At 36.2% G+C, this 26,871-nt stretch overlaps 1 protein-coding gene across 16 annotated transcripts in view; it reads right to left on the bottom strand.

Annotated features, from left to right (window-relative positions):
- Positions 1-26,871, bottom strand: part of RBFOX1 (RNA binding fox-1 homolog 1) — a 1,372,937-nt gene that overhangs the window by 402,925 nt on the left and 943,141 nt on the right. The window contains exon 1 of one of the 16 annotated variants that reach the window (XM_076351314.1): positions 5,573-5,839. The exons of the other annotated variants lie outside the window; for them this stretch is intronic. Within the exon in view, the coding sequence (XP_076207429.1) occupies positions 5,573-5,590 (18 nt within the window). The 5' untranslated portion in view covers positions 5,591-5,839. Of the gene's footprint in view, positions 1-5,572; positions 5,840-26,871 lie in introns of those variants that run through there. 16 annotated transcript variants of the gene reach the window in all.

A 26,871-nucleotide genomic window follows, 5' to 3' on the forward strand; every position in this document is an offset into this window, starting at 1 on the left:
CCTTGTTCATATTGTTACCCTGTATAAGTAATAGAATATTGTTTTACAAAATACTGTAGCAGGTCAAAAAAACTCTTCAAGACTGAATGTATTGGATGAACAAATGTTGGTGTCAAATATTCTAAATTGAAATTACCTTCCTCTTCTATTTCATTTCTCTTCTTCATATTAAAAAAGGTGATTTTGCAGAATCTTTCTATGCTTTGCATATTATCGTGATTTTTAGCTTCTGTCATTCCAAAATTAATTATTATACACACCATTTTTAAACCAACTTATGTGTATATACCAATAGATACAAAAAGATAACCTACTGAGAATTGTCTTAGATTCTACCTTAACCAATTGTAATCCTGTTTTCATTCAGCATCTCTATCAGTCCTTTCATTTCAGCCATCAAGATTGCAGATTTAGAAATTGTAATACTTCATTATTCAGGTTTATTGAGTCAGATACCCTTGAAGAGCCTTAATATTCATATCAGCATGCTCTATTATTAAATCATTTTGTATTTTTCTCTGTTAATAATAAAAGGTACATATTTATTCAACATCAGCGGTCAGGCAGTCAGATACAGAGCATGAAGCTACATGTTTTATTCAAGGTCTCAGTGGAAAGCAGCATGAAGATCATTTTGACTCTGAAGGTACCTGCAGCTTTTCAGCTAATATGTTTGATTTTTCTTAACTAAAAGGATCTAAATATTTTGATTACTCAATAATTCTATGCAGCAAAGTCTATACAGCTGAAGAGTTCCACTGGCAATGTTTTCAACATACTCATTTAGTCTTTCAATTTAGTTCATACTGTATCTCAACTGTCTGTAGCTCTTTAAACACAGTGAGTAGCACATTTTTGTCTTAGTCTGTGATGTTATTGGGAAGGCCTCATTTAAGAGAGAAATACCTTGTTTAATGCACACAACGTCAATGCTGCAAAATACATAGTAAGTAAAGTTACGCAAAAAATATCAGAATTATTGTATTGCTCAAAGGATATTCTAGCTTCTTACTCCAATTTTAAAAATCCTAAGATTTTGTTTCTTGATTTTGTCTTTTCAGTAATCTTCACATCCATTTAGGGTTCTCATTTCCTTTAGATAATAAGCCTTTGTATAGCTTCAGTTACAAACTTGTCCTGTAGCACTTAGTACACAAAGAGCACAGGCTAGGTTTGAAATTACACACTTCCCTAATTCAGGAGAAAGGCATGTTCTGTGCCTGCCTATATTTGGTAGTGCCTAAAAACCAGTAAGACTTTTGTTCAGCTGAATGAAATACCATCTGCCTTTGAATATGTGAACTGACACAGACTCCTGTATGTGTATTAAGATGTCTCTGAACAGGAGAAGCTTACTGACAAAAGCACCAGAAATGCTTCCATAAAGTATTTTAACTCCTAAATATTTATCCAGATTAAATTTCTGATACAGTCTTTCTGTTACTCCCTGTTCCTCCAGTCTTCTCCCCGAATGTTCATCTGAGGTATGTGTTGCTACTGCAGGCAAGTACAACACACAGTTCTCTCTATTGGACCAAAAAGCTTTATTTTTCAGAGTTACCAAAACAATGTTCTATCGCCAGAAGAAATTATCTTGTTGCTATTGCATATAAATTTTTTTCAATTTGTTTCTCTGTATCTGCCTACTCTAGTTTTGGGCAAAAACAAATTTCATTTGCTGACATGCTTTCTGCCTTACTCGATCAAGTACTATTCTGAAGCTGCTACTGAAAAATCTCTGCAAAATACATACAAAATTTCTGAAAACTCATTCCCTATTATTAAAAAGAACAGCAGACTGACAGGAATGAAGCACATCTCTGACTAAACAGACATTAATTAGATGTTTATAAAGCTTACAAAATTTTATTATCGTATATTAAGGTAATTTTAGTTCAGCATTTTCATAGCATATAACAAAAGATGGAAAACCAATAATTTGTATATTTTAAAATGCATTTACCAATGATTTTGTTCCAGTTTTTCTTACAACAATATTTAATTGCATATGACACTAACTTTTTAATGAGACGTAGTAACTTTAAACTCTCATCTTCTGACTCAGACTATGTAAGTTGAACATGAGGTCTATGAGAACTCAAAATAGTTCAGTCTGAACTACCAAATGGAAAACAAGCGATCATGGAACTATGTGCTTGTGAAACAATCAGTTGCTTGTGCTGTCAAGTAGACAAACTATGCTTATTTTTCTAAATATGAGAAAGAATAGGAGGAATACTATACAGAAAGAGCAGGTCTGGAAAAGTGTGGATTCTATAAAAGATTCTGAGCAGTCTCAGCTTTCAGCCATCAGCATTCATTTCACCCACTGAGTGTTATGCTTCTATTTCCAAGGTAAGCGGAAGTCAGCAACTTCACAGCCCTCTAACTGAAAAAATTTTCACTCGTTACATTTTGGGAAAAATCGCAACATCTTTTGGGAGGTAAGTTGCACTATAAAATGTGAATGATAATCTGCAGTCATCAAGAACACCTTGCATCATCACTGCAACAATCTTGTGTTGGAGAGAAAGGTGTATTATACTGCAGCAGGATCAGGATATAAAAGGGTCTATACCCTTTAATGTTAGAGAGGATATAGGTCCTTTTGACTTCAGGGTTTAGCTGTAGTCCCTAAATCAGTAATACTTGAAAGTCCTCAAAGTTTATTAGTCAATATGAAATTGGATATTGATGAACTCTGATTCCTACAGCACAGGTGTCTGTACATAAAAGTACCAGACCACAAAAAGTTCTCCTTTTTCTAGGGGAGGGGGAGAGTATAGGCATCATTAAAATGCTTGGGCTGTCAACAAATACGGATTTCCTTTGACAGGGTTAACGGTACTAAAAATCTTTCTTTACTTTCTGAAATCTTGAAATAAGTACTTAAAAACAACAACTAATTAAGACTGTTCCATTCAACAGACTGAATTACTGGCTGTACACTGCATTCCTGCAGAATGTTTTGATTTAGTTAGCTGAACATGTTCACAGTTGCTTGCCATAAAAGGAACTTGACATCAACAGCAGTAGAATTTAAAAAACCAAAAATGTTAGAGGATACTAGTTAGTAAGACATCATAAAATGCAAAGAAACTGCAATTTTCTTTTTCTTTGTAAATATTGCAAAATATTTCTACGTTATACATGGCATGAAAGAACAGGTAAGCACTGCCACATAAAGGAGTGAATAGTATGAAAAAAATCTGTACCAATGAAATAAATTTATTTTACACCTTTTAAAAAAGCAAAGACTACATTTTCACACAAGTTGGCTACTTTAAATTTTAATAATATTGCTGAGGAGCTTTTATATAATTATATAAAATATTGATGTGGTGCCAGGAGAAAGCATTTCAGATGCTGCCTGAGTTTATACATTGCACCCGCATATGTTAAAAGCCTCTTGTTTACATACTGCATCTTTTACATGCAGATACATACGCGCACTTAATGTACAGAGTTTAAAAATCATACGATTTCAGAAATAAATTTTCTATGAATACAACTCATCTTTATTTCCAGAACAAAAGAAAGTAATAATGTTCAGCTACAATAAAAAAAAAAAAAAGTTCATACTCTGCTTCTTCCTACTAATCTTAATTTGAGATTTTATTCAAATCATTTAGACTAGGAAAGTTAAATTAAAAATGGGAAGAATGCTTAATACCTAGGCGTAGTAGTGCCAAAAAAGAGACAGGTATTCTCCTGTTTAATGAATTCTGCTAATTAAAAAAAAAAAACCCAAACCCAAGACATCATAAAATGTAAGTAAAAAGGACAAAATAAAAATGGAAGGAATAGACTTTTAAATGTCAAATATTAATTACTGGAAGCTTTGGAAACCAGGAAGTGGTACCATCAGAAACTGCTTATTACTGTATTTTTTGCTTAAAACATATATTTTTTTTTTCTAAAAGGAGTAACTAGAAAAGTTCATACATAATATAAAATACAACACACTGAAGATAATAGAAATCTGCATAGCTACTTGTAAGAAAATGTATTTAATTAAGTTTTCCAGTTAACAAAGACTCATATGCTTGGGGGGGGTGGGGGAGGAAGAGTCCCTAGCTTTTAAACCTTTTGAGCTAGCGCCACAAAGAAATAGAATAATACATGTCCTTTCACCTTATTGTGCATGTCAGAAAAAAGGGTTTATCCACAAGTACTTACTGTGTATCTTTTTCAGATGATGTTAACTACAACAGCAGAACACAGGAGTGTTGAATAAAAAATAGACTACTGCAGTTAAGTGATCTGATTTATAAATCTAAAAATAGAATGAAATTAATTCTTGCATTAGCAAAAATACAGCTTCAATAAAGAATCATGGTAAGGGTTAAAAATAAGCAGCAGTCAGGGTTGCTGTTACATGTACAGATACTTGCTTGTGAAAATTAAAGTGACTTGTACTACAGAACACAGAAAAAAAGAAAAGAAAAAGACAGTATCGTAAGGCTCAGTGATTGGTGAGCTCCTGAAATGATAGCACAGGTCAAAGAACTGAAATAAGAAACTTAAAAGTCTACATACAGTGCCTTTTGCACAGATGACAAAAGTTACTACAGTACATTGGAGGGTCAACAGAAATTAGAAGGAACCATAAAGGGAGATTTACAGCACGGACTACAAGCAATTTAGAAGAGCAGTAGTGATTTACTGATAATATCTCTAAGACTTAAATGTTACTCTTATGCAGCCTGTTTTGCAGAAGTGGCCCAGATTAGCTGCAAGCCCGTCTATTTTTACATACATTTAATTTAAATAAATAAATAGATTGTCAAATGAGATTAGTTTAAAATATTTCCCTAGAAGATGTACAGGCTTTGAAGAGGAACACAGAAATGCTTAAGTATGCATATTCATTCACTGATTTATTTGTGGTTTGTTTGTTTGTTTGTTTTAAGAAAAAATGTTTCTTATCTAAACCTGGACGAATTAACAGGTTAACAGTTCCACTAATTCACAATATACATGTCACAGCACAACATTATTTTTAAGGTGAGCAGATTTTGCTGCAAGGAATCTGAACAATGCCGAGTACAAAAATCACAGGAATAAGTATATTTTACCTATTTCTTTATCTGCGGTTGTCAATTGCCAGAAACTTCAAAAGCCAAGACAGACTGTGACAACTAATATAAACACAACTAGGTCAAGTAACACAAACTAGAACTTTTAATCACATTAAGATTGTTTCATTTCTTACAAAGAAAGCAAATTCTGAACAGCCACAAGTGATGCAGCATTCGTTTTGTGACTGAACCACACAGTGAATCTTACATATACAATTGTAGCATTTTCTAAGGCAATGAAAAGAAAGCAGTGCGCTATGCTACATCCTGCAAACCCTGAAAATAAATTGCAGCTTAATGTTAATGAACCAGTTTGTTTAAACTCCCATTGGAAATGCAAGCACATGTACTGTACACTAGCTACGCTAAGCTATCCTGCAGTATACACACCTTTACACATTAGAAAACATGCTATAACTATAGGCTAAAATCTACAGTCCCAAAGTCAATTTATTAGTAAAAAGATTGACACAGAGAGAGACACTACCTACCCACAAATACATCATCATCTTGAAAGAAATCAAGGGCTCTGTCAGCAAACAGAAGTCTCCTTACTTCACCAAGTATGTCTGGAAGGAAAACTGAAAACTGGATAGAAAATCTTGCCTTTTTCTGTCAAGTCCTCACAGTTCTCTTCTTTTCTTATACAAGGTATTTTTTTGGTTTGTTTATGAGAATAGCATTCGTTCAGTGGCTCTTTCTGCATGTGAAGTGACTTGCTTCAGGCTGTCTTTTTTCTTCCTTTTTTCTCCCTAACTCAGTCTGTCCTTTCTTTACTGTCAAGCTTGCTTAGGTAACAATTCTTGGTGTATCTATTTAATGAGCAGGTCCGTGCACTAAAGGCAGCCAACTACATTGGAGAGAAAGCAAAAAAAGAGAAAATAGTAATAATAAATAAATAAATGGGAATATACCACTTCCTGATTGTTATTATGGGATCTACAGACGCCCCCTCTGTAGGAATTTATAGGAGGATTTCTAAGACGTCGGGGGGGGGGGGGGGGGGGGGAATCATCAGAGAATAGCAGGTGACTCCAGTGGCACTCAAGCCATTACCTCTCCTTGCTAAAGGACCCAGTTCACAAATCCTGTATTTGAGAAATTTTTAAACTCAGAGCAAAGCTCCTACAGAAAAGAAAGGAACATGTACTGCACCCTGCTTCTCCTTTATCTCTTTAAATGTACTTCAGATAAAAGCCGCATCCAGTCAGGTCAAGGCCTTTCCCAATCTTATTACTCTAACACAAGAGTGTTCAACATACTTTTCTACAGCCATCTACTGACTTCACGGTGTTATTGCTGCTGCTGTTAATACTGCTGGGAGATAACTGCCAATATGAGGAACAGGGAAATACAAACAGTAAATCAGATGATAGTAAAAGTGTTTGCGCTAATTTAATTTATTTTTGGTAGGGTTTTTTTTTCTTGCCATAATACATATTTTAAAATCAAAATTAGAAAGAATTTTGATTTGTATGTTTAACAAAGGCTAATAAAGAGAACTGGATTTGTTGGGTTTTTTTTTTTGTTAAGTTGAAGATACTTTATGAAAATGAATGAGTATGCAAGGGACTTGACAGCTTAGACTTTTATCATTTGCTACAAGGAAGTATTTTTAACTCATTTAACCTGTCTCATTGTAATGCACAATATATTTAGTAACTCGATCAACAGCATCCTCAGGTGAAAAACAATTTTACAATGTAAAGGAGACAAGCCTTGGTGACTTTTTAGGCTGTATTATTGGTCTTGAAAATCATCCCTGACCTTGTGAACTGGCAGCATATCACACTGTTACCGTAATAGGCTTTGGGTTTTGATGTAGAAAGCTACAAACACAGTCTGTCTACTAAGTGCATCAACTACTATAGTATATAAATAATGATTATAAATCAATGAATAAATAAAAAGAGGAGGTATAAAAATGGCCATGGGAATGAGAATAAACAGAACTTTTGTCTTATTTTTATGTTTGATTACTTATTCATTATCTTTGGTCACTGAGTGCGCACTTTGTCAGACAAAAAACTGTCGTTCCTTTTAAATAAAGACTCCAGTCAATTTACATATTCAGCCTAACCATACAAGGTAAAATGTCACCTAAATAATTGAAATGCATTAACTAAATTGCATAATCATTCACTGCACCAGGGCAGGTGGCAAATGGATAGGCACCTGCTGAAACAGCCTATAACAAGGAAACATAATAGCAAAACAGGATTGGGGGGGAGCAAACTAAAATCCATACCATTAAACAAATGGTAATCAGGAGAGTCTTAAAGACTCCTGCCACTGGGGTGAATTCAAAGGAAAAATAACAGCTATACCACTAACATTTCAAAGCTGATTTAACATGGAAAAATGAAACAATGAATTCATGTGACACAATTCTAAGATTTATATAGAGAAGTTTATACAGATAAACAGATACATGTATACACACTGAGCTATTTAAGTTTGATCCACTAAATACTATGTCCAGGTAAAAGGTCGTTGCCTGTTTTAGTGGAAGCAGAAGAGAAAGATTTAATGTACCAATTACTAAAGTGATAACTTTTACAGTAATGTGCAAGGACAATATAATTTTAAATAAGTTTAGTGCAATTTCATAAAGTAGAGCCACTTACTTCACAAAGGTAGTCTTCAAAAGGAAAAGAACAGCCTTTTCTTTACAGTTTTGGGTTGTTTAAATCATCTGCCAATTTAACCACCAACATTCAGCAATCTAACAGGCCTAACCTGGTCACCTTTAAGCTGTACACTTTCACCTCATTTTGTTTACTGTATAGTGAGTGCACTGTGTTCTTCTGTATTCAATTACACTATAATAAACCTGAAATATCACGTTAGAATGAATTAGATTATACTGGTTAAGCTGAAAATACATTTTCTGATAATATATCTGCACATCTGCCAGCCAGCAGTTCTTTCTGATCTGTGCATCTGAACTGAACACACGAGGCTTTAGAATTTTCAAAGACTGGTTGAAGATTTTATTAATATGATAAAAGACTGTGCACAGCTATTGCCTATAAATCACTTTTATATCAAAATTTCCCTGTTTCTGAGCATAGGCAGCATATAAAACTTCAGTGAATTGTGTCCCAAGGCTCTCAACTAATCTTTTTGTATTCTAAATTCTCTTCATTATTAAATTGGTTACTCAATCAATTCTTCATATCTTACTCCGTCAAACAAGTGGAACAATTTCTAATGCTGCTACACAAAACCATTCATTTGAAGTGTTTTATTTTTAGTACAGCTATTATGAAATGCTTTGTTCGTTAGATCATCTCCAGTTTCTGCACAGGTAGAAAAACGTGGATAAAAAGAAGATTGAAAACAGGTATAGTACTCTGTTTTTTGCACCTATGAATAAAGTTTAAACCAAAGCCTGTTTGCTAAGGTTAGTTCTTACATCTTCTGGATTTGCAAGCAGTGTCAAAAAAAGTAAATAGAAGGTACTGACCACGATCATTTTAACAAAGGCTGGTCCAAGAGAGCTGACATTGGGTTCAGGTCAAAGGCTATTGAAATCAATGAGAACCTTGCTGTTCTTTTAAAGAGCAAGCAATCAGAAACTCTGTTCCAAATACGAGTATATGCTATTTGCTGTGAAATGATGGCCCATTTCCTTTGGTGCTACCAAAGACATTCCTGCGAGGCTCTTTTATAGGGGCATTGGCAGGTATTTTGGCATTTCTGTACCAGCTTGTACCACAGCCTTAACTCTTATAATCAATCAGAACATCAAATATTTTGCCTATGGAATCACAAGAGATTGGTGAGATATTAAGGGTAGGTAAAAAATAGTTGATAATAGCAAAAATGAAATAATAAATTGTGTAATCATAATTAATCAAGATTAGTTATATATATGATCAGCACATTCTTATTGGCACCTAAACAACTCAGATTTAAAAAAAGTCAAGCGCTAGATTCTAGGAGTTCCATTACCTTATTAAAGGGGCATAATTCATGGACATATCTTGGCATATTTATTAATGACACAGAAGATTGGAAATAGCATCGATATTGCTGCTTACTGCATTGGAAGATAAGAAAATGCAGACTAAGTTTCTCATCTTGCAGGGTATGTAGGATTCCTAGGAACTGCAAGAATATTAAAGTAATCTCAGCGCTAAATGGTACAATCCCTATTTTGCTAGGTGCTATATAAACATACAGAAGAATATTGAAATCATACATTTGACTCACAGATTGCAAAGACAAAACTTTTATTGACTTTAATGAGTCCACGTTTTCAACTAAAGCCTCTGTACTTTATAATTTAAACTGGGGCAGGGGTGTGTGTATGTTAATAATATTTTTTAAAAATGCTTAATAAAGGAGGGAGGGAATGTGATGGTAACGATTATGCTGACATTACTGGTGATGAACTGTGGTGGGGGTTTTTTTGTTTTTTTTTTTTACTTAGGCTTCTCCACCAAGAAAAGATACCAACCAGGCACATGATACATGAGCTGCAACAACGCTAAAATCTCACATAATTTACACAGAACATGAAAAATAATTTGAAACATTTAGAGAGCTAGAAATATTTGTGCTTAATTTCCACACCTTACAGCCTCATCTATCATGGCTATTTATGAAATGAAAAACTGCAGATGTTTAGAAGGTACAGTAACAAAACAAGCCCTTAATCTGCTTTGAATTCACTGCAGTTTTAAGGGGGTTATTGTTGCTGGTTTTTTGGCTTTTGCTTTTTGGATTTCAGCATAACTGTAGAAGAACAATCGAAGTGCAACTTTATGTATAGTTCAGCTGGTTTATAAACTATTCTGTGTTTTCACCACACATACTTGCTTTTCCATTTTCAATTAATTTCTGTTACAACTTCCATCACTTTTTATGCAAGAAATTAGTTTCTGTGTTCATTTGCTGTATAGCGAGGTCAGAATATTGTTCCAGGAAAGCCTGAGGAGCAACCAGCCAACAATTTGGTCATTAGACATCACCACAGTTTAAAATACTGAGTCAGGATTTCTGTCTGTCTGATGAATTGTGTTCAGTGTATAGTCCAAGGAGTGACAAGCAGGATGGAGACAGATGGGAGCTTCCTCTGATCCTAGACTCCATGACACATGCATGGGATTTACACAGTTCATAGTTTCCCTTAGAACCAGGAATACGAAACTTGCTTTCCCTTTTCTTCACATAGCAAGGTGATGGGAAGAAACGCGAGGGGTCTGATCCTTTGTCTGTATGTACACTTCATTTGTGCCATCTCTGTAACAACGTGAGCTGCTTATTTCTCCCAACATTCAAACGTTCTATCCTGACGAGACTCTTAGGGTAACTAACAGACTATGATTAAGCCAAATTATTAGTGATCATTGTTCAGTTGGTAACAGCTCAATCTCTTGTCCATAATTTCAATGACAGGTGCCATATTGTTGCTGCTTCTCCACTGCTTTTAGCGAGAACAGGCTCAGCCAATAGTTCTGACAAGGAAAACTGGCAGCCGTAGGGAAATCTCTCACACTGTCTCCTGTTTTTAAGCTGTCATAACTGGGCTCCAGCTTCAGTCCTGATCAGGGAGGGTGTCGCTATGGGATGATGATGGACTTGACTTTATTTAGAATAAGGTTTGTGAAAGGAAAATAAAGGCTTACAAAATCCTTTCCCAGAGAACTGACACAAGGACCGTGGGATCAGAATTTACTGGCTATTAGAAAACATTGTTTTAACTAAATTTCCTGAAATGTTAGTGTGTTTCTCCAATTTTCTTCTCCTAGATAATGCCCAGGTGTTTTTTGCAAATCTTCATCTTGATTTTAGAGATTATGCTGTTGTTATGAAACAAATCTGTTTCAGCATGTAATCATACACACTTGAACAAAGCAAGTTGGATATCAAATATTGAGTACTGGTAACAAGTGGCTCTCAATTTGTCTATTCCTTGAGAACTTCCATTAGTTGAATAAAATTGAATTAATTAATTAATTAACTCAGGATACTCTTGAGCAGAAAAAGAAACTAATGTCATCAGAAAAATTATCTCCAGGCAAATGTTTGCTTAGCTCTAGTCCACATCTTCTTTCCACTGCCCGTAAAATCTTTGATTCAAGAGAACACAGAGAAGACTTACAATCTTGTAATCATAATGCATTGTTTTAAATCCGGTACAGCATATTTCCATTTTCACAGTAGGACACAATTATATTATCCTCAGGACAGGCTAATCTGAACCAACTATTGCTAACTATTACCTGTTTATTGAAACTCAGGAAGATTCGCTTTTTAAGATACTACACTCAAATTTGCTTTGGATAAAGATCTTTTACCCAGTGGTAGAGCCACCTAATACCGTTCCTCAGCTAACATCAGCCAACGTGCTTCTGCTAGCAGAAGCATAAATCAGTTCACAGCAGCTGATGCAGGGACCTGATGGGGCCGGGGGGAGGGATGACATCCAGATAAATAAATAAAACTTGCCTCACTTGCACAGTAAATTAATACAAAGTTATGTCCATGACTTCTTTATTTTTCAGTAATTACAGCTTTCCTAAGGTAAGATTTTGTTTTAAAAAGGGGAGTAGGGGTTAACATTTGATAATGGTCACTAATATGATAAAAGCTTGCTATTACCGATGACTTAAGGACTACTTCTCTGTAATTTTCAGTTTATGAGTTTATAAATCGCTTTGTTATTTAGTGCAGGCTCCTTAAATCCTGAAGTCTTTATGCGCTGGATGATAACAAATGGATCAGTTTTATCACTTACAATAGTTCAGTAAATCATGAAACAGCCTACCTTTCAGGAAAGCCATCATATAGAACTTATCACAGCAAACCTATCAGTTGTTATTTCTGACTATATAGCTGACAGAAGAAATTCATGCTCTGTCTCCTTGTCACACTTGGTTTTTAACAAGGTGAGAACAGCGTCGTAACGGGGGGTTAGTTATATCATTGTTTTGATTTGGTGAGGGGCATGCATATCTACAGGGCAGCACGTGCTAAGAGCACGCCGCCTCCTCTGAGGCTGCCAACGGTACCACTGCTGATGTCGGCGGCACTGTTAGAACAGCCATGAGACTAAGGTGAAAATCTGCTCCTCTGCCACCTGCAATCTTGCCTTCCTGGGAAGGGCGCCAGAATTAGCCCTGCCATTAGGCTGCCCATGATCTCCACCGTTTTCCTCACACTATCAGAAAGGCCTCTACAACAAAGTCCTGGTGAAGGCAGGTATCGCCCATCTCCAGCCATGTAAAGTGACAATAAGTAGCCATAGGAGGCATTATTTTAGGGAGGCACTGGCGGGGGGAGGGGGGAAATGGAAAAGTACAAAACTAAAGTACATGGACATTCAGAGCGCAAATGTGGAAGAGAAAAGAAATGACATAAAAGAATTCAGATATCTACAGAGAGAGAAAAAAAGATGATGCTACAGGTGCTAGTCACTCCCAGTATATTACCAGTCTGCAAGAACAGCTCTGAGTTAACAGAACAGCTGAATATGTCATTTTTAACTGGTGAGTCACTATTTCTAGATTACCTGTCTCATTAAAGCTAGTTTTTGTATACCATGTCATGATTGAAGAGTGCAAAAACTTAGGTGCACAATTGCTAGGGTACTTTTTACACAAGTAGGTGCTGTGTTTAATAAGCAGGGAACTTACATGTGCAATCCCCGGCAGATGCTTTACATACTGAATTCTCCATCAGGTACACAGGCGAAGCGATGGTCTGGCAGTGGCATAGGTCTGGGAAATAATTGCCTTCAGAATCTTATTTTGGTGTTTTGTTTGAAATTCCTATTCCTCATTCTCAAGGAAATCAGAGACTGCTCGTGGAGCTCTAATGGCACCATCACATCGAGAAAAGGAAGCTGTGATGCTGCTCTTTAATAAATCAATGCCTCTTTGGCTGCCTTCCAGACCACAAAAACACTTTGGGCATCTTTGCCTGCCTTTCATTTTGTGTCTTGTAGGACTCTCTCCATCATCTTTATGTCTGCATATATTCTCCATAGCCCTTGCTTTTTTTTTTGGCTTCTACCTTGAGACTCACTGAACATTCCCCTTTAATAAGTCTCAGACCGTGTTTTTCCAGAAACCCTTGCCATTTACTGGAACCATTTGTGTATTAATGACAAATCAGCAGTGAGACAATAGTTAAGGCTGCATCAGTGTTTTCTTAATATGTGCAATGTGCTAATATACACATGTATGCCGAAATGGTTCTGATCTTGAGAAGTGATACCAAATTATTTTGAGATCACTTCAAATATGTTGGGAAACTTCTGCCCATCAATCCAAACTATGTGAGGGGGCCCAGGGAATGTCAAGAGACAAAATGAGATGAAGAGTGCCTGTTGGAAGTCTGGTAGAGGGAATGTCTTCCTGTTGTCTCAGAGTATAACATATGTGTGAATGGATCTGCATGTAGCTATCCATGGTCTGTTCTTGTTCACATTGAATGCTTAAAAGTACAAAGACTCATCTCTAGATTTAGAATTTCTTTGAACAGGACACGATTGTTTTTGAAGAACGGGTATTTCTAAAAGAAAGTTAAGTGCAACACACAACTACCTGTAAAGAAGTACTTGTATTTACAGTAGTACTGCATAATTAAGTAGCTGTAAATCCATACTGCAGGTAAACGCACACAACATTGCTCCAAGGAACACACCGAGACAACAGACTTGTGCATTGCTTCCCCCACAGTGCTAGCAGACGATAACTAGGTCACTGTACCCCTTCCAACATCCCCATAGTAGGAACGATTTTTTCCCTGGTCTTAAAAATTTTGGGAGTATGCAGCTCATTGCAAAAAGTCAAATTTGGAATACTTTTGCCTGCGTGTATCAAGCATTACAAAACAGGTCAGTCCTCTGACTCTATACCCACTTGCACAGCCACCAAATAAACTAGATAATAAGCAAACAAACCAATGCATACTTCTGTCCACCCCATTGCCTTCTGGTACTATCAGAAATTCCTTCAGCAAAGTGAAATTGGATTCCCTGATCATGCATTCTCACAATTACAAAGTCCACTTATCATACAATTCTTTTGTTTGAAATCAAAATACTCGCCGTATTGCCTCCTTACATTAGTTGCCCATTCTTTCAGTTATTAAATTGACTGTACATTAGAGATGCCACGCTTACCTCAGACACTCTCCATTAGGAGGGATCCAGCCTGTACACTAAATATTTAATTTATGTTCCGAGATGCTCTGAATCTATGTATTTTCTATTTTCCTAAGGGGTTCATGGTTCACATCAGTTGGATACTTCTTTCCCAGCAACAAAATGCAAAGTTAACTATTTCCAACAGCAACTGCACACGCACTGACACTGAAACCAAAACAAATTACACCCTATTCTGAAGACAGTGAAATTCTGGAAATAAAATCTCACTCTCATATCAAAATGTAGATTCTTCTGGTAGTATAGACTGGAAATACTTTTGAGTATGTGTGAAAACCGAGATTAACTTTTTTCCTCAGGAGGGAAAATTCTCCAGTAGCATCACAAAGAGTCATTGTTCTTCACTTTACAGTTCCATCTTTCATCATAGACAAATCACTAAAATGGTGGCAACATTTTGATGGAGCCCGAGATTACTCCACAGTTCTGAAGCACTCCCCATGACAAAAGGTTGTTGATACTTTGAGTTGGACTAAAAGAGAGCATCAGCAAGTGGCAGAGCAAACATCTGCTGCTTTTGTCTTCAAAGAAAACTATGTATATAAGAAAAAGGAGCAACATCTCTGTGACCACAACCTTCGGTAACAATATCGCTATCACTTTTCTCTGGAACTACATTAGTCTCAGTTGGGCTCCACACACAGAGTAAATTGCAAAATGCTGATCAAAGGCATCATAGTCTCTTACTGCTTTTCACTGAGCAAGACCTTGCTAAACCACAGTATCTTTGCAAATTGATCACTGCAAGTAAACAATATTAAAGTATTTCAAAAGATACTTTGATTTTTTGACATCTGAAATTTAACGTGCCAATATGGAAAGACTGCAAAGAACATTCAGAAATGTGTATCCTGCTTCTATTTAGGTAAGGTATCCAAAGTACGTATTACATACAGAGCAAAGTGGTAACTACCAAGGCTTGTTTTCCATTATGACCTGCATTTCAAACAAGGAAATTCTAAATGAGCTCATTAATGCAATTCTTTACAGGCAGAGAGACTCCCGGACTGCAGTATCAGATTGCATAAAAGCCCATATGGCCCCTCAGTGGTGATAATTTGCATTGTTTCCCTCTGAGCATCAAACTCGGATGCTCTCTGTACAGTGAGTGAGTCTCCACATTAGCTAAATGTTCTGAATTAAGGTCCTCCATGACTATGGATATTCAAACATGCAAGTCAGAGAGCACGACCACCTAGTTAAACATATGCTAAAATTTTCTTAGCCTAAGATACATCTTTTAAGACTATTTCTATGTTACAAATTCCAATACTGTTTACATTCTTTACACCACTTGGCAAAGGAACGACTGTGCGCTCCCTGTGTCTCCAGCACTAACCTAAGCAGGCAAAAGGCCGAGTCCTACAACTGCCTGAGCGCTCCATATCATGCACTGTTGGAAGTGCAGAGCAATGCATCAGTACTGTGCTTTAGTTTCAGCAAGAGAGCAAAATAAAACAATGCAGGAACATGGCAAGCATTTGTGTGGAATTTAGTTTAGAAAAACACGCAGGAACATAAATCTGCTTTTGCTATTTACTGTAATAATGTCAAAACTGTTTGCTTCAACTGAGTTTTCTCCACATTATATTGTCATACTAATTGTATGATTACAGTTGCATACTTAATAATTTTTTTTCTATTTTTAATAACTTAAGTGTTTTCCAATGCTTTCAAAATAAAGCTTGGATGATTCTGAATCAAATGTGGAAATACTGTTTCATTAAACATTTTGAAAAATGAGATTTGTATTTTTTTTTCTTTCAACCTTTTCTGAAGGTTGGACCAGATGATCTTTCGAGGTCCCTTCCAACCTGGGCTGTTCTATGATTCTTCAGATGAGGAGTGACAGCATCCTGGGAAATATCTGAATAGTGCACGGAACAGAAATTAAATTCTGTTTTCAGACCAGTTGTACTTATAATGATCCCAGCTGATGGTTCCTAGACAGTCTTCTAGGAGAATGATTAATAACAAAGAAGCTTTCTCCCCACAGCTGGCAATGTGACTATATCCAGGTGAGATCTTTAACACCCCTGACTATATGCACCATATATCTTGCTCTTCTGAATAAGAGTACTCAGAAGAGTTGTGTGTGACCACTTCAGCTATAATTTTTACAATGCTGTTTTCTATGCATACATTTATTTATTAACAATTTTTAAAAAGTCTCGAACATTTTTGGTAACTTGACTAACTACAGCACTCACGTTACTGACATAACTTTTGAAATAAGCAATTACAGAAGTGTCAGTAAGATTCCCAGAAACTTTTTTGCTTTCACAATTTCAACCATTAATTATATTTTAAATGCCTCTCAGTCTACGTTGCTGTGTTATTATGATAAGTTACTGAGGTTTTGTTTGCAAGGGACTAAAGAGAACTCTGTTGACTGATTTTTATTAAGGTTTCCAGAAGCCTCTGTTATCACTGGCCTTTGGCTTTGGTGGAGGAGCTCCTTTTCATAGCAAGTTTCTCATTCCCCACAGTTACTCCTCATGGAGGCTGTGGAAAGAGACTTGTTTTCACTTCACCCGTCTCCCAAAAGTTCCCACATGGTTCCATTTTTCTCTCCCCAGTCTTTCAAGTGTGTAGCTGCTGAAGACGACTGTTCAGCGCCATCAGGAGCGCAAAGCCGTAGAGCTGGGAGGTAGTGAAGATCTAACTAATGCAATGAAGAATTTATCACAGGAGCATTTTAGTAGAATTTATTTATAATGATTTTTATCAGCCTTTTGAACTGACTGCTGTTCACCAATTCATGAACACTATGGCCCTTTCATGTCACCTCTGGTTTAATCTACATAAATAATTTCTGGTCTACATAGTAATCTTCCAGGATCCCTAGCTACGCTTCCTGGAGAGTAAAGTGGGAAATGAAAAAAAAAAGAAATCCAGCAACAACAGATAAGCCTGAAGTTTAAGATTTCAGAAGAAATGTGGGGGAATGTGTTTATTACACTGAGGTCAAGTGGGTTGTTTTTGGTGAGCCTTATAGGTTTTGCTTCTCCATCCTAAAAAGAGCACACATTTCGTATAGAGAGAAAGTTAAAAACTATCAGAAAACTTCTGTGGATGCAAATAAAAGCCAATGTTTTTCATATCATTATAAAATTCGATAATTTGTATCATATAAGTCACAGAGTCTTCTAAAAATGGTAAAAGTCTTTCTGATAGTTACATGTAACCCTAAGACCATTATGTGTTATTTAGGATAAGTCTCCAATACCTTTTCAAAACAAGACATCAGTGAAAAAACTTTTTTTTTTTATTTTGGGTCAGAGGTATCATAATTTTAATGTACTGAATAGAGTATGGAAACTTATTTTTTTGCAGCCATTAGATCTGAAAACTGTATAGTAAGCATTGCTTACTGTTTTCAAGACAGAAAGAGCTGCATGGCTTTGTCAGCACACCATGATTGCTCTGTTCTGATGTGAAAAAATGTGAAAAAATACGATATGTGAAAAAATTATAAATTTTGGATACATACGAGTTTAGAAGAATTTCATTATATTTTAGTCACTGATGAACATTCAAAATATTTTCCTGTCTCTCCCTGTAAAATAGATACTTTGGATACAAGATTATCATAACTGAAAGAAAACCTCTCAATCCTGTACTGGCCTCCACATTTCCATCTGAGCATATGACTAGGAAGATGACCAGCACCCAAGACCTGAACATTTCAAGGGCTTCGGATAAATTAAGTTGGTAAGTGAGTTTATAGTCTTTCCTAGATTTACAGGTATGGTTTTTTTAAATCTATATTTAAAGGTGAAGGAAGAATAGTAAATAATTACAGTAACATTCCTTTGCTGTATTTTGGATTGCTACTTTTCAGGCAAATGTCAGAAAATATTTTTCATGCTTTTCAAGTTAAATGGTAACTACAATTAGATTTTAAAAGTGCATTTTATTGGAAGCAGGACTGTAGACCAGGTATAAAATATCCTTGAGCTGGGAGCCTAGCAAATAAGCCAAATTAAAAAAAAATAAACTACCTTTTCAAAGTCATCATTACAGAACATGCTGTCAGGTTTTTACTTGGGCACTGTGGCAATATCACATGAAAATTCCTGGGAGTTTTCATTACAAAAAATGGAAATGCCAGTTACAGTATTGAGAAAAAAAAAAAGAAGGGGGGGGGAGAGGCAGAGCTAAATGACCAAGAGTCTGGATTTTTTTTCCAGCACCTGCAGCTTTTAGATGCAAATGTATATGCACAAAAATGTGTGCCTGGAATTAGTAGTAAGCAGAAGCGTTTACAATACCTTCATGCTAAGTAGCAAACAAATGATTAGTTATCTGCATCACATAAATTGAGGCATACAGTTGTGATCGCCATCATTTGATCATGAAAAATTGTGGGAATAAAACAGGAGATTAACACAATCTACCTTAAAATTCCCAGGCCATTGTGTTAAGTAAAAAAGGTACAGCAGAAATCAAGGATGTATCTGAACCATAAACTATTTAGGGCAAAGGCGGTATCTTACTCTGTGCTTGTAAAGTGCCTGTAATTTATGGTGCTAGATAAATGATTTTTAACAATGATGAAAACAGTTGTAAGAAAGCAGTAGTTCAGAGAATGGGAAAAAAAAGGAGAAATGAGCTGATAGCATATGAAGTAATCTATGGCATGGAGGGAAAACTAACCACAGGAAATGACTAAATCAAGGTAATAAAACTATTAATTATGTGCTCTTTGGAGGGCAGCTGCTATCAAGTAGGAAAGTGACCTTCAGATGAGGGCCGCTTTTTTTTTTGCTTTCAGTATTGTACTCAAGAGATCTTAAGAATCCAAAGGAAGAGACAACTATTGTATGAAAGAGAAATGCTATAAATTGCCCCAATGAACCTGTGAGCACAGAGTATATCTGTATTTTTGCCCACTACCTATGAAATAACAGTCTACATGGCATTTGATTACATATTTAGAATACATCTGTAGCCACCCCTTTACATAAGGGCTTATATTTCCAATATTAGCAGAGCATGAAAAATGCCTGTGATACGATGTACTTGGTTTTTATATCTCCCTCCCCCGTCTAAGCCATATTCTCTTTAAAGATAACAGAGGTGATCAAAGCTTCAAAATACACAATAGCAAATAGATGTGGGGGAAAAAAACATTGCTAAGTCAAGGTCAGCTTCTACCAGGGGTGAGAAACAACAAAGATGTTACAAATCAGCAAAGCATTTTTACCTTTCTCAACTTCCTGGTTTATAAAATGGATCCTCTAGATATCATGCTACAAACATAAAAATAGCTGCTTACTATTTCTTCCATCTCTCAATCAATTCGTCCCCCAGTCTGTACTGATATTGATGATTGCCCCAACCCAGGTGCAGGACCTTGGACTTGGCCTTGTTGAACTTCATGAGGTTCGCCTGGCCCCACTCCTCAAGCCTGCCCAGGTCCCTCTGGATGGCATCCCGTCCCTCTAGTGTATCAACAGCACCACTCAGCTTGATGTTGTCCACAAACTTGCTGAGGGTGCGCGCAATCCCACTATGTCATTGATGAAGATATAAAATAGTATTAGTCCCAGTAGAGACCTACCCCTTTCATCATGATCTCATCATGATCTTTTAGGACCTACCAACTGTTTTCCTTTTATTCTCTTTCTCCTCTTGGAAGACTGTGGCATCTAAAACACAAGATCTCTCTTAAGCACATATTCAATACATTGAGCAAGGGAGTTACCCCGCTTCAGTGACAGAGACTGGGGATATTAGGATGGTGATTTGCAGGGATTTCATCATCAGTTCCTTATGGCTATTATTTCCACTTTTAACGTTTAGTTTGACTTAGAATATTTTTTTCTCTGGGCAGTCCACATGTATTGACATAATTGTCATGTGTCGCTCTGTTGATGAACTGCCAGTGTAACTTGACAGACAAACTTTTCCATACTTGGTACTGATCAAATACATTCAAAAAAATCCATCTGCTCTGTATTTTTGGGGAGATTATCAAGGTTTTATAAACAAGCAGTAGGACAGACTTTTTTTCTCCAGGTACAACTAGCATGTACTTTATGTATTTTCATTCATATTTACACTTCATGTATTTACATTTGTATTTTCTCTACCCATTATGTGGGGTTTGGTCAATTTCACCTAAATATTAAAAAGATACTTTACAATATGAAGATAGCTACAACTAATAACTTAGCAATAATTTCTCCACATGCATATTTCTCTTTGCTTTCACAGAAGTATTTTCACCCCATTTAAATGAACAGGACAAATAAAGGGGTAAAATCCCAAATGTGAATAACAATGACAGATTATGGCCTTCCTTCCTTTTTTTTAAAATAACTTCTTCCAAAGCTACGTAGCTGTTTCTCAAGACTGCAAAGAGGTGGGATTCTGAGCAATTCATACTTCTGTTCTTAGCACAGCAGCACGTTGTGGGAGTTTATTAAAAAGAGCTCCCTCTCAACAAATACAAAATAAGCAAGAAAATCTTTCTTTTTTTCTGGGGCAGCATCACTGATCACAGTGAATGCTCTGCAAAAGAAGCTGTATGCCATCATTGCAGAAAGTCTGTACCAAAAGCTGCTGTTCTGAGTGCAAAAGCTGTTCCCAAATACAGTACTGCGTATTGCTAATGTTTTTGTAGCAGGAGAAAGAGAGCACCACGATACTGAATTAATGTTGGGCACTGGTTCAGTACTTTATACTATCTAAACCTATTTCCTTCTATCCCTTCAGAAGTTTGCCACTTCCTGAACTTTGATTACATTTAGTGAAATCCCTCACAAACCAAATCCCTATCCTTGACTGTCTGTATACAAACATGACTTTAAATATATGTTGAGTAGCTACCAAATTCCATATAGCGTGCTGCAGTTCTAGACAGAATCTGTCTGTCATGCTAAATAGACAGGTAGTTACTGAAAACATTGCTTCAGCCTCACCAAATATTACCGTAACTCTTCAGTTTCAGCAATTACGAAGCACCATACTGAGAAAATACTTGACCGTGCAAAAATCAAAGTTGAATTCAAGAGAAAGTGGTACTTGAACGACAGAAAATCCTCTGCCTACTGTTCTCAGAGAGAGATGCCAAAACAACATTGGGAAAGGAGTGGAAGGTTTTCAGAATGGCATTCCATCAGCAGCAGAGATGGAAAATACCTGAAGGCTTCTTTACTATTCCTGAAAGAATTTAAAGAAAGCTGAAGTGAGTGGCACCATCACTATTCAACAAAGGGAAGTGCTGCAAACATTCTTTCTTCTCTTGATCAAAGGAATATATTATTAGCAGTTAGCATTTTAAGAGGATAACATCATCCTCACGGTGAGAGGCTATGTCACTTTAAACATGAACCGTAACAATTTTCATTACCTAGCCATTGTTACTTTTTTTTAATAATCACCATGGTTATTAAACAACAAATTGGAGGCCAGTGTTATCTTAAGAAAGTTACGATGCTTAGGGAAGCTCCTAAAGTATACCAGAACTGCCAGCCGGACTGAAATAGATTTTACCATGTTTCTTTGGTTGCCTTTTTTTGCACACATTAATTTCAAGCTAGGTGAAAATTTAAATGAAATCACATCCCTACAATTAACCCCCCTCCCCAAAAGTTTGGTGGACTATTTACAATCCTTTTATTCTTCTTTAGATCTTAGCTCCAATAATTTTTTTCCAAACTATGCTGTGAATTACTCTTTATGGAACCACTGGGAATGTAGTTTGTAAGATGGTGAGTGAGATTACTCTAATTTCATTCCATGTCAATGTGTAATACAGACCGGGAACCAAAAATACGATGCCTTCTTAGTAATCTCACCTACCTGTATCTTCACCATACACCTACATGGATGATGACACATATAGCTCACTGCAAGAATAACTACGGAAATTAAAGAAGGATCATTTTAAGCCCCTTGTCTAGCATGTCAAATGCAGCATAACCTACGTGAATTCTTAAGAAAAGGATGAGTAGTAAACACACATCAGATTGATCCAACTCTACTAGTATATCTTAGCTTTTCCGCTTTTAACCCCTTTTTCCTTTAAGAGAGGAATGTAAAATACTAGGTAGTTTCAGATTAATCTTCCAGGCAAAATGTACACACATTGGCTGCAAAAGCATACCAAGAGATTTTCAGAAGCAAAAGAAAAACAGTGAAATTTTTATTAACGGCCAGAACTAGATACCCAGTTTTGCAGAAATGCTACAAATTACTGTGTTGCTTTCTGGAAACAAGGTTAAGACATCACTGACTCATCAAACAAGCTTATATACCTTTCCTTCTCCCCAGTCCAGTGTGGGAAGAGGTAGAGATTGAAAGCACAGGTTCTTTGGCCAGTCACCAGGTAAGTTCTGCTGTGCTATCACCATAGTAAATTATTTCAGAAAATGCTCAAAAATAACATCTACTTCACAAATCACTTCCACTCTGATTCTCTTCCTCTCTCCAGTTGTTTTATTTTTTTTTCCCCTCAGCTCAAACTGATTAAAAAAATTAGCATCTGCCACTGAATCACGATTTACCTTCTTAGTGCATCAGGGGAACATTGTACACAAAAATTATCAGTGGATTATTCTTAGATCACTGGAGAAAGCTAATACCACAATGATGAGCTTCAAAAAGTTTCAAAAAAAACCCATCTACACAGCTTACAACCTGATGAATTAATGCACTGAACAAAGACAGAAAGCAAGCTAAATATCGTAGGATTATGGCTGCTTAAAAATTGTGCTGGACGTAAATGCATTTGCTTTTGTTTTCCCTCTATCTGGCATAACTTTAATACATTTTTAGCTGCATGTCACAGCTTATTTCATTTACCGTATAAAAGACAAGACAAACAGAACAATATTGAATGCAAAACTTCCTTTCGTCTCCTTGAAAATTAGAGTACTTTAAAAAATGTAAGTTGATATTAAATACAAGATGATAGTAAGACCCTGCCCTTCCCATATTTCAGACCAGAGAAGGAACTCTGGCTGCATATACTGCATCTTAATAATAACTGCATATGAAAGAAGCTGTTAATTACAGCAACAACTAGGTCACTTAAAAATTTCAGATCAAGGAAGTTAATCACAGCATTTACCATAAGACCTCATTGGTATTCACAGGAACATTTATAAACCTCCTAACATTAGTGTTTAAAATTGCTCTATGCCCACCTTAGCGAGCTTAGCAAGTATTGCTGCATAAGGACCAAAAGCATTAGCTTATATAGCCAAACTCATGCATGTAAATACAGATACAGAGTTCACTTTAAACACTTACACTGAGTTGATAATGCAAAGTAATAATTTCTTGGTTGAAAGGAAGGTTGGGTAAAGCTCGGTAAGGTTTAAGTTAGTCTATAAGTTTAAATAATGTCCTTCAGCTATGATAAAAAAAAAATAAAATCCCAGGTTAAAGTCAAAACAGTAAGGAAGGTTCAGTGGAAGCAGCAGACAGATTTCTGAGGCTGTCGCTACACTTTTTTATAGCTTTATGTACTACAGCTTATTTCTACCTAGGGCCGGTATCCTGATTTTCTTCATACCCTTAAATAACCTGTATCATTCGTCTTTCAAAGTCTGTTTTTCAGACCCAAATATGAGCAGAAAAGTGTTTTAAAATGATTTTGAGCAAGCTGTGAGTTCTATGTCTTTACAGGTCATTTATAATGCATCAGAATGACAATTACATTAAGCTCCACACAGCGACTCATAAAACAGCAAGTGGCAGTAGGAAAGAGTCAGAGAGGAGGATAGGGTGTATCTGTCCAAGAAGGGATTTATAAATCAGGATTGGAGAACACAAAACACAATGAAGAGGACTAAACAGTATCATTATTTTCTTTAAAGGAAATACTTACAAAAAGAGCAGTGTGTGGATGGAGCTGGAGAGAGCGATACTGATGAATCAATTTCCCTTTAAAGACACATTAGTTTTTTAGTACAACTTGATTTAAATGAAGCCAGATTAGAAAGCAAACAGAAATTACAGAAATATGAAAAAAAAAAAAAATTCAAGGCAGCACATGATAATGGAAATAATTTCCAAGAGAAACAAAAACTTAAAAAATGGCATTAATGCTTTGTAATTTTTTTGTTGTTGTTTTTTTTTTTTTTTTAAATCAGATGGAAGTACACCAAAGTCAGCTTGTGTTATATATCCAAATGGGGGGAAAAAAAACAAACAAAAAAAACAAACAAAAAACCCCCCCCAAAAACCCAACCAGCTGTGCTAGAGTAAAATTCCCATAGCTTTCTGTATGAATTCTCATTTAAATAATTCAGGTATAAACATTAATGTCTAGCTGGGAATTGTGCCAGTTTGGCAAGTCGATTAAGTTACCAACTTGTGGTCACTGTCATTTTCAAAGCTTGAGCAGAAAAGGGTTAAAATATACAGACATCCTTAATTATAAGAATTATCATTCATTGTAAATATAATGTATAATGGCCAGAGGCTCCAATACGAATAAGTGTCATTACTCTAAATGCTTTATTCCAGAACAGTGAGTCTCTGCTTTGCATTTAGAATTTAAAAGCCAATGAAACAGATCAGAGGTGAGAAATGTCTAAATAAATGATTAGAGTAAGACTTGGATATTTCTTTCTATAGCCACACAATGTCTAATTATTTATTTGCACTATTATGCTTTAAACAAGTCTTTCTTAAAGTGCCTTTCTTTTGGAACTTCTTCAGGACTTGTAGACTAAGGAATGACTAGGGAATCAAACAAGAAGAGTGGCAGACACATTGTCATCTTAGACTTAGCAAGGAAGGTGGGAGATAAGATGTCTTTTTTATTATATTATTAGATGATCTAAGGATAATCTAGTTCTAACTCAGTTTAACAAACACAAATGGATGTTGCCATTTTGTTGTTTTAATCCTGTTCTCTTGTTATATTTCAATTCTTTCAGTTGGGATGAAACAATATTTTGTTGTGAAGAAACTGCCTCACATCCAACTATTCATGGTAGGTCACAAAACCCAAAGAAAATCTTGCAGGCCTGAAAAATCTAACTCAGCCAATTAAACGTTTCTTTAACAGCACTGCTCAGTTAGGGAGCCAACCTAAAAGTGACAGAATGGTCAAGTTACACCCTGAGAGCGTTGAAGGTGCAGAACCTGGCAGCAGGGGGCTGTTGGCAGCATGACTACAGAGGGTCAAAGCTGCCAGCACTGAACTATGACCAAATCATTTCCACACAGTATATTAAAATTTCACTGTGACCTTTTGTCACAGCAGATGAGCTGTTGTAAAACAGAATAGATTCTGGGCACTGGTAAAGGTTGGGCATTTGAAGACCAGGCAGAGGAAAGGAACAGCTCTACTGTGCTCGGCACTGTAATTGTTGCTCTCGCCGTGCCCGTCTGTGTGAGACTTCTTGGTGGCTATACGTTTTGTACTACAGCCACAAGCTCTAACTCTGTGGGGTGGTGTACTGCTTTCATTGCATCCCAGCCTCAGGAACAGAGTTTACACTGATAACTATATTTCATGTAAGAGGAACATCACAGCAGTGGTGGAAGGAGATATACCTAATCTTTAGTAGGTTAGAGATGTGGGTTTTATTCCTAAGTTGTCATGAAAAGTCACATTTTGATACGACACAAAGGCATCATAAGCACCGAGCTCATGGTTAGATGTAAATGTGTATTACTGGAATGGAAAGATACATGAAAGTTTTACTGCATCACATTTTATGCACTACTTAGAAAAATCACACATATTTGCAAAGAAAGACCTGGGGGCCTCCTCCCATTATATTTCAAAACAATGTTTTTCTTCATTCAAAGGAGAAAACTTAATAAAAACAATAAAACCAAATGAAAACTTTCTTTGTTCTCATGGCACCGCTACCTCTTGAAAAGATTGTCCTTCAGGTACTATTGCAATATTTTAACTTTGACAGCTGCCCTGTTGAGACATTGCTACTGATAAAACAAAGCTTTGTCACTTCAGCTTCAGTACAACAGCAATGCGGTCACATATCAGCAAGAATAGAATCAAGGACAATATGTGATGCATCATACTTGCATAACTTGTTTACCAAAAATCTCATTGCAAATATGGTGAAGACCAGCTGAAGCATCTAGATACGTCGATGAAGTTAATCTAATGAATGGATGAATGTTTAAGAACACTGCACAACTTATTTTAAGACTAGAGTATATTCTTCATACTTGCACGTCATGCAGGCACTGCTGATGCTTAGTAAACTGCAAACAAAAAAATGCTGCTTTTTCTATTATTTCCAATAACATTTTTGTTTGCATAAAAACTTACACTTCCTTCAGGCCTGCCTCTCCCTCTCTACTTGCATATAGGATTTCAAGAAAATACCCATCATGTGGTATCAATAAATGTAGGTCTATTAAGCAACACCTGGATGACCCAAAAGTTTTTTTTTTTAAATTAATGAAAACTCTTATGCCCTTCCAAACAAATACTAGAATCAATCAGTTGAACAAGGAAATACTTGTGATGAAAAAGCATCTGCAGAGATGTGTAGAATATGTAGCATTTAAAGAGAGCAGGGACTAAAACCTGTTTGGAACACTGTCACTTCAACATAGGAAAAGGGGAAAACAAAATAAAGGTTAGCAACCTGGGTTCAGGAACTC

Source organism: Aptenodytes patagonicus, chromosome 13, assembly GCF_965638725.1.
Source record: "Aptenodytes patagonicus chromosome 13, bAptPat1.pri.cur, whole genome shotgun sequence".
Taxonomy (NCBI): Eukaryota; Metazoa; Chordata; class Aves; order Sphenisciformes; family Spheniscidae; genus Aptenodytes; species Aptenodytes patagonicus.